The sequence below is a fragment of the Suncus etruscus genome, chromosome X, assembly GCF_024139225.1.
Source record: "Suncus etruscus isolate mSunEtr1 chromosome X, mSunEtr1.pri.cur, whole genome shotgun sequence".
Lineage (NCBI taxonomy): Eukaryota > Metazoa > Chordata > Mammalia > Eulipotyphla > Soricidae > Suncus > Suncus etruscus.
In genome coordinates, this window is record NC_064868.1 from 97,792,665 (window position 1) to 97,801,974 (window position 9,310).

Sequence of the window (9,310 nt, forward strand, 5' to 3'; positions counted from 1 at the left end):
TCTTTCATTCAGTTGTTTAAATATGTCATTCCACTGTCTTCTTGCTTGAATTATTTCAAATGGGAGATCTGGTTTGATTCTTATGTCTTTTCCTTTGTACTTGAGGTTTTTTTTCTCCCTTATTGCTTTCAGGAGTTCCTCTTTCTCTTTGTTTTTTGCCATTTGGATTATTATGTGTCTTGGTGTGGGTTTATTAGGGTCTATTTTATTAGGGACTCTCTTGACTTCCTGGATTTGTCCTGAATTGTCTTTCCAGAGGGTGGGAAAGTTCTCTGTTATTCTCTCCCTGACTACCTGTTCCTCCCCCTTCCCTATTTCCTCCCCTTCTGGTATACCCACAATTCTTAGATTGTTTCTTTTGTCTTTTTTCATTAGATATTGGATTTTTCCTTCCAGTGCTTTGCCTTTTATTTCTTTGTTGGTTTCTTGATCATTTTTTGATTGCAGTTTTCCTTCGAGTTCTTCGATGTGCTTCTCCAACTCTGTGTTTCTGCTCGTAAGGCTTGTTACTTTGTCTTTTAAATCCTTCACTTCTTTTTGTATGGAATCTCTCATGTTCTTTGACATTTCTTCTTTAATTTGGCTGATTCTTTCATCCATGGCTTTTTTATACTCGGTTGCTAGGGTTTCTTTCATCTGTTTTAGTAATTCTTGCATTTCCTTCCTCATGACCGCTTTTAGGTCTTCTTCCCATGGATCTGTGCGTTTTGGTGGATTTGGAAATTTAATAGGGTTTGTCATGTTGTCTCCAGATATTAGGGATTTCCTTGATTTACGCATAATTCTTTGTATTTAATGGTGTGTTTTGGAGTGCTGTGGCTTCTAATTTCGGCCTGCTTTGGTCCCCTTCCTGAAGGTGTTTCTAGAGGATGCTGTTGGGTGGGCTTGTTGAACCTAGCTCTTTCTCCTCCCCTTTGCTACCTAGAGTTCGGCCCTCCTGCAGTGGGTATTATTGCTTTTCTACTCCTTATGTCTATCGGCGGTGCAGTTCCACTCCTGGCCACACTGGTTGCTGGCGCTATTGAGCCTAGCTCCCAATCCCCCCTCCTTTCTCTGGGAGTCAATGGAGCTCTGCCCCCTCCAAGTTTCCCTTGAAGGAGTTCCCTCAGTCCGACCCTTCAGGCTCTGCCCTCGCCCTTGGGGAGTCCCTGGTCCACTCCAGGGTCCAGGGGGGTGGGCTGCTCTAGGTCACCTGCGAGTCCAGAAGGCTGGCCCTATCTCCCCCCGTCTATTCGGGTTGCTCAAGTTGCCATTCCAGGTGCCCACCCGGGGGAAGGGACTTACCCAAATCACTCTCGCAGGCGCTCGTGGTCCCTGGGATGTGCTGGGCTAGGCTCCCGCGTGATGCCGCAGGGACTCACCCAGGCCTCCCAGGCTGGCGTCTGGGGTCTCCGGGGGATGTGGTGGGCTAGGCGCCCGTGTGAAAGGGCAAGGACCCGCGCAGGCCTCCCGGGCCGGCGTCTGGAGTCTCCGCGGGACGTGGCGGGCTAGGCGCCCTTGTAAAGGAGCAGGGACCCGCGCAGGCCTCCCGGGCCGGCGTCTGGGGTCTCCAGGGGATGTGGCGGGCTAGGCGCCCGTGTGAAAGGGCAAGGACCCGCGCAGGCCTCCCGGGCCAGGGTCTGGAGTCTCCGCGGGATGTGGCGGGCTAGGCGCCCGTGTAAAGGAGCAGGGACCCGCGCAGGCCTCCCGGGCCGGCGTCTGGGGTCTCCGGGAGATGTGCCCGGCTAGGCGCCTGTGTGAAAGGGCAGGGACCCGCGCAGGCCTCCCGGGCCGGCGTCTGGAGTCTCCGCGGGATGTGGCGGGCTAGGCGCCCGTGTAAAGGACAGGGACCCGTGCAGGCCTTTCGGGCCGGTGTCTGGGGTCTCCGGGGGATGTGCCTGGCTAGGCTCCCGCGTGAGGCAGGAGGGACTCACCCAGGCCTCCCGGGCCGGCGTCTGGGGTTTCCGTGGGATGTGGCGGGCTAGGCGCCCGTGTAAAGGAGCAGGGACCCGCGCAGGCCTCCCGGGCCGGTGTCTGGGGTCTCCGGGGGCTTTTTATCCCATCTTAAGTTCATATGAAGCCATCATATATTCACTGCAAGCCTATTTCCTGGAGCATTCTGCTCTTAACCAAATAAAAGCAGGGAGAGAAAGGGAGAGAGAGAGAGAGAGAGGGAGAGAGAGAGAGAGAGGGAGAGAGAGAGAGAGAGAGAGCTACAACATTATTCAGAGCTATATTCTTATGAGCCATCTGGCACACCAATCTCTATTGTTGTAGGGCAACTCATCCTGCATGTCCCTGCATGTCTCTAGTGGCCAGCAAGCTCCCAACACTGCTTTTTGGCCTTGAGGGTTTCTTGTGACAGGTCTGCTGTAAATCTTAAGGTTGCTCCTTTGAATGTATTTTCCTTTTTTATCTTGATGCTTTCAATATTCTGTTTCTAACTGTGGGATTCATCATTGTGACTAGGATATGTCTTGGGTGCTTTTCTCTGGGTCTCTTTTAGATGCTACTCTCCAGGCATATAGGATATTCTTGCATGCATTCTTTAGCTCTGAGAGTTTCTGTTTAATGATGTCCTTGACTATTGATTCTTCCTGGGGATTTTCTTCTGATGTATGGAGTTATGTATCACATCTCCCAGCTCACTGATTCTGTACTCAGCTTTGGTTATTCTGTTGGAGAGGCTTTCCATTGAATTTTTCACTTCATATACTGAGTTTTTCAGTTCTGTTATTTCAGTTTGGAGTTTTCTGATTTCTATCTTTGTGTTCTGTTCAACTCGATCTATGCTTTCTTTGTGATCTATGCACATCTTCCATATTTTTATTCTAAACTCATTTTTTTATTCAAAACTCTTTATCTGAGAGGGTAATCAGGCTGTTGGCACTTTTTGGGTCATCAAAGCGGCCATCTTAATTCTCTATGCATATTTTTGTCCTTTATGGTTTCCCATTGACACATTTGTAGTGTGATTTTTGCTACATGTTGTGGCGGTGGGATTCATGGGCTAAAAGGTGTACATGGCCATGGAGCAAAGCTGAGTCTTTGTGGATGAAGACAGCCTGCCTTTGTGATAGGCCCTGGAGATATTATGTTTGCTGGATCTTCTTTGGCTGCTGCCAGGTGGGGAGCGAAGGATCAGCTTTTTAAAGTGTCCCCTTTGTGACCAAATACACACAGGAATCTTCCCCCAGCCTTTGTGGGCAGAGAGAGCCTACCTTTGTGATGGGCCCTGGAGCGATTGTGTTTTCTGGGGTCTTCTTTGGCTGCCACAAGTAGGAGAACAGAAAACCAAGTAGAAAAAAGGGAGCAGCTTTTTAAACTGTCCCCTTTGTGGCCAAACACAGGCAGAAATCTTCCCCCAGTCTTTGTGGCAGAATAGCCTTAATTTGTGCCATGATTGAGTGCCTATAAATCAGAAATTGGGAAATTTAAGGGACTTTTCAGAAAACAATATCATGAAGATTTTAAAGAATGAAGATCCATGAAAATTTATAATATTTGGAAGGTGAACAAAATTTTATACCACAAACATTGGATAAAAGAGAAACTCAAAGGGGCCAGAATGATAGTACAGTGGGTAGGGAGTTTGCCTTATATATAGCCAATCTTGGTTCATTCTCTAGCACAGAACTTTTCACTAGTGATGATCTGTAAAAAATTCCAACTCTCACCTCTCCCTCTGATGCACTATCAGTTCTCTCTGAGTGCAAGGTCAACCCTCCAAACACATCTGGCTCTTTCATGGCAGGGCCTGAGCCATTGAATTAAGAATGCTGAATTCCCTTGTCATGTTATATCCCTCACATTATGCCATCTGCTAACATCACTCAGAGTCCTGAAAATTTATATTTGGTTCTCCCAGAAAAAAAGTTGCTCTTTCAGTACCTTTCTATATTGTTATTAAATCTCTACTTATAGCCTGCTATTACTGATAAGCGACTCCTTTGAAAGTGAACACATTTGTACATTTGACAGAGGAAGGAGCAAGTGGTGCAAGTCTCCATCTAAAATTAACATAGAAACTTTAGCATAGATGAAACTACCCATATGGTGGAACAGCCAATTGGGAAACTGGACAAGATTCATCACTATTACTTGTGTGTCTGCATTAATGATAAGTAGAAAAGGACCTACATTGAGAAGATCAGTTGTAGGCTGTAATGACAGAGAAAAAGGCAGCAGGTAAGTGATACAAAACAAGTTTATTATGTGAGACCTAATTTTACTGACTCGAAATCTGAGACACAGAAAGCAATAGTAGTAATTTGTTGCTGGTAGTACTAATAGCTGGGACATAAGTTCAATGAACATATCTATAGTTCATGTAATTTGAATATTAGGCTTCAGGTAAATTATTCTTCCACTAACAAACTGAACCTGCATTGAAGTGTAGGTGGGACAAAGGTGCCAGTGTTGTTCCAGTCCCTGGGGCTGGTGGCCACACTTCTAGCATTAATAGGGGCCACACCCAACAGTATTCAAGTGGTCATGAAGATGTTGTGCCAAATATTGAACTCCATCTCCCATGCACTATGCACTCCTAATAATAGAGTAAACTAGCATTCTTCAAATTAGATATTAAAGGATTGCTGACCTTAATTTCTTCTTTCAGGGCTTTCCATCTACTGACAAAATGTATCTCCCATTAATGTGAAGATAGTGCTAACTAGATGTCCATCCATTAGCTTCATCTTTGTCCATCAAGATGTCTAAATCACCAACATCAACACCTTTACCTAGTAAAGCTAGAATTTATACAGATGTTAACAGCTACAAACCAACAAGATACTGGGATTTTGAGTCTCATGTGGACGAGTGGGGAAATCTTGATGCCTACAAGCTGGGACGTATATTGGGTGAGGGGAACTATAGCGAGGTGTATGAAGGTATCAAAAAGAAAACAAAACAAAGGGTTGCCATAAAAATACTTGATAGAATCTCAGATTCAAAAATCAAGCGTGAAATCCAAATTCTAGAGAATTTACGAGGAGGGCCCAATATTGTAAGGCTGCTAGACACTGTAAAAAGCTTTGAGTCAGGAACAACTGCGTTGGTCTTTGAGTTCCTATACAGCAACCATTATAAGAAGTTATACGAGAATTTAACAGACTATGATATACGGTTTTACATCAATGAGATATTGAAAGCTTTGGATTTTACTCATAGTATGGGGATTATGCACCGAGATCTCAAACCTGAAAACATCCTCATTGACCACAGACAAAGAACCTTACGGATCATTGACTGGGGCTTGGCAGACTTTTATCATCCTGGTCTGGAGTATAGTGTTCGGGTTGCTTCACTACACTACAAAGCTCCTGAGTTATTGGTTGAATATGAGATGTATGATTATAGCTTAGATATGTGGAGCCTGGGGTGCATCCTGGCAAGCATGGTTTTTCAAAAAGAACCATTTTTCTTTGGTCATGATGATATTAATCAGATGGTAAGGATAATCAATGTTCTGGGAACAGACGATTTTTATAAGTACATTAAAAAGTACCAGATCAGCTTAGATCCTCGTCTCAAAGTACACTTAGTAGCACAACCCCGCCAGAAATGGGACTGGTTTGTGAACATTGATAACAAACACCTTGTCAACCCAGAAGCCTATGATATCATAGAAAATCTGCTACAATACGATCATCAGTTACGACTTACTGCTCAAGAGGCCATGCATCACCCCTATTTCTTACCTCTCATCAAGGGTCAGGCATTACCCGAAACCTATGGCAAACCAAAAGTCAGTAGGGGTACCAAGAGGATCATCAGTATGCCAGGGACATCTTCAATGCCATCAACTTCATACGCTGGATACCACAATGACTCAACAAAGACTCATGCTTCCAAAATTTCTAAGAAAACTGTTGAAAATTCAACTGAGTCTAAGAAGTCATAAAACCTTGTGTCCTGTTGCTCGGATACAGGTAATGGAGTCCACTCCCTTCCTTTTAAATACAATTTTAATTGAATAATTATGAGATATAGTTACAAAATTGTTCATGATTGAGTTTCAATCATGCAATATCCAATACATATCCCTTCTTCAGTTGCCACCATTATCTCCAATTTCTTTCCTGCCTTCCCCCTACCTGGTTCTATGGCAGATAATTTTTTCTTCGTTTTCTCTATAACTCTTCTATTTTTCCTTTTAGACACTCTGGTTTGTGGGTTGGGAGAGATGGCACAGTGGTAGGGCATTTGCCTTGCACGTGGCCAACCCAGGATGAACCTGGGTTCGATTCCCAGCATCCTACATGGTCCCCTGAGCCTGCTAGAAACAATTTCTGAGTCCAGAGCCAGAAGTAAACCCTGAGTGCCACCGACTGTCCCCCAACCCCCAAATTGACACTCTGGTTTGCAATATTTCTGTTGAAGGGGTATTGAGTATATCAATTTACCTCTTTTCAGCACCCAGTTCCTGTCCCGAGCAACCATTTCCAATGATCATTGTCATAGTGGTCTATTCTCTGCCCTAACTGCACTTCCCCATTCTTTGTGTCAAGTTTCCTGCCATAGACCAGTCTTCCTGGTCCTTGTCTTCATTGTTTTTGAGTATTATTACCATGATATTTTTTATATCTCACAAATAAGTGAAGTGATTCTACGTCTACATTTCTCTCACTGATTCACTTCAGTAAGCATAATACTCTCTATATTCATCCATGTAAAAGTAAATTTTATTACTTTATTTTCCTAACAGCTGCATAGTATTCCACTGTTTAGATGTATCACAATGTCTTTATTCACTAATTTGTTCTTGAACACTTGGGTTTCCCAGACTCTGGCTATTGTGTACAGTGCTACAATGAACAAAGGAGTGCAGGTGCTTTTTCTGCATCAAGTTTTTGGTCCACTAGGTTATATTCCCAGAAGTGGTACTGCTTGTAACTTGGGTCATAATGAAATAAAATTTCTAGTTTTGTGAGACATTTCTATATTGTTTTTCAAAAATGCTGGACCAGGCTACATTCCCACCAGCAGCGAATAAAAGTTCCTTTGTTCCTGTATCTGCGCCAGCACTGGTTTTCTTATTATTTGTGATGTGTGCCTATTTCTGTGATGTGAGATAATATCTTTATTGTTTTTATCTGCATCTGCCTAATAATGATGTTTTTTTTCATGTGTCTTTTGGTCATCTGTGTTTCTTCTTTAAGGAAGTTTCTGTTCATCTTTTCTACACATTTATAATGAGTTTAGATCTTTTTTTCTTGTTAAGCTTTACCAGCGGCTTATAAAACTTACATAGTAACCTCTTATCAGAGTGTAGTGGATGAATAGTTTCTCCCAATTCATGGGAAGTTTTTGATTCCTGGTCACTGTTTCCTTTGTAGTACACAAGCTTCTTAGTTTAATGTAGTCCCTTATGTTCATCTTTGCTTCAACTTGTTTGATTGGTGGTGTTTTATCCTTGAAGATACCTTTAGCTTTAATGTCATGGAGAGTACTGTCTACATTTTCCTTTATGAAACTTATGGCTCAGGTGTGATGTCAAAGTCTTTAATCAATTTGATTTGACTTTTGTGCATGGCATCAAAGAGGTCATTTGTTTGCACGTAGTTGATCAGTTTTCCCAATGACACTTGTTGAAGAGGCTTTCTTTGCTCTACTTCATATTTATTGCTCCTTTACCAAAGATTCATTTAGCATATACCATAGGATCATCTCAAGATATTCAAGTCTATTCCACTGATCTAAGGGTCTGTCTTTGTTACAATACCATGCTACTTTAATCACAACCACTTTCGAGTACAGTTTGAACTTGGGGAAAGTGATACCTCCCATCTTCTTTTTCTCAATTATTGCTTTAGCTATTTGTGGAGGTTAATTGTTGCATATGAATTTCAGTATTATATGATCTATTTCTTTGGAAACTGTCATGGATACCCTTATAAGGATTGCATAAATATACAGTGCTTTGGGAAGTATTTCAATGTTAATGGTGTTAATCTTCTCAGTCCATGAGCAGAGGATATGTTTCTAATTCTTTGTGTTCTCTTTTATTTATTGAAGAAGTTATGTCATTTTCTTTGCCTAAGTCTCTCATGTCTTTAGTAAGGTTGATTTTGGGCTACTTGATTTTCTGAAGCACAATTGTGGATGAGGTTGTTTTTAATATCTTTTCTCATTATTTGTATATAAAGAAGCAATGGATTTTTGCATATTAAATTTGAAGCCTGCCACTTTACTATACAAATCTATTGTTTCTAGAAACGTTTTTGTAGTCTTTAGGATTTTCTATAGTATCACGTCACCTGCAAACAGTGAGAACTTGATTTTTTCCCTTCTATATGGATGCCCTTGTTATTTTTCTTCCCTAATTGCTATAGAAAGAACTTCCTTTACCATATTATATAGAAGTGGTGAGAGTGGGCAACCTTGTCATGTGCCAGATCTTAGAGGAAAGTTTTAGTTTTTCCCCACTGAGAATAATTTTTGATACAGGCTTATAGAAAATGACTTTGATTATATTGAGGAAAGTTCTTTCAATTCTATCTGTTTGAGAGTTTTTATCAATAGTGGGTGCTGAAACTTATTAAATGCTCTTTCTGCATCTTTTGATATTATCATATCATTTTTATTTTTTCTTTTATTGATATGGTGTATTATATTGATTGAGTTTGCATGTTAAACCATTCTTGCACCTCTGGGATGATTCCTGCTTGGTCATGGTGCATGACCTTCTTGGTAAATTGTTGGATTCTCTTTGCTAATATTTTGTTGAAGGTCTTTACGTCTGTGCTCATCAAGGATATCATTCTATAATTCTCTTTTTTGGTGATGTCTGTCTTCTTTTAGTATCAGGATGATGTTACCGTCATAGAAACTGGGAGTGTTTCAGTTTCTTCAATTTTCTGGAAGAGCCTGGAAAGGATTGACAGTAGGTCCTGTTTATAAGTTTAAAAGAATTCACTAGTGAATTCATCTGAGCCTTTTGTTTTTGAGAATCCTTTTGATTACTATTTCCATTTCTCCAGTAGTGATAGGTCTTTTCTGATATTCCAGTTTATATTGGTTCAAACTTAGGAGGTTATAGGAGTCCAAGAATGTCCAAGAGTCCAAGAATTGGTTTATTATAGGTTATCTTGTTTTGTTTTGTGGCATATAGATTCTAAATAATCTCTGATTACCCTTTGAATTTCTGTAGTGACATTCCCCTTTCATTTCTTATTTGGTTTATTAAGTTTATTTCTCTCTTTCTTAGTGAGTCTTGCTAATAATTTCTCTGTTGAAAGAACCAACTCTTGCTTTCTTTGAGCTTTTGGATCATTTTATGAGTGACTAGCTCATTAATTTCTGCTCTAAATGTTATTATTTCCTTCCT

At 41.5% G+C, this 9,310-nt stretch overlaps 1 protein-coding gene across 1 annotated transcript; it reads left to right on the forward strand.

Annotated features, from left to right (window-relative positions):
* The first annotated feature begins 4,690 nt into the window (after window positions 1-4,690).
* On the forward strand, window positions 4,691-5,884 carry LOC125998969 (casein kinase II subunit alpha-like). Its single transcript, XM_049766984.1, has one exon. It carries the CDS (start codon window positions 4,691-4,693, stop codon window positions 5,882-5,884), a length of 1,194 nt encoding a protein of 397 aa, XP_049622941.1.
* Window positions 5,885-9,310: the final 3,426 nt, after the last annotated feature.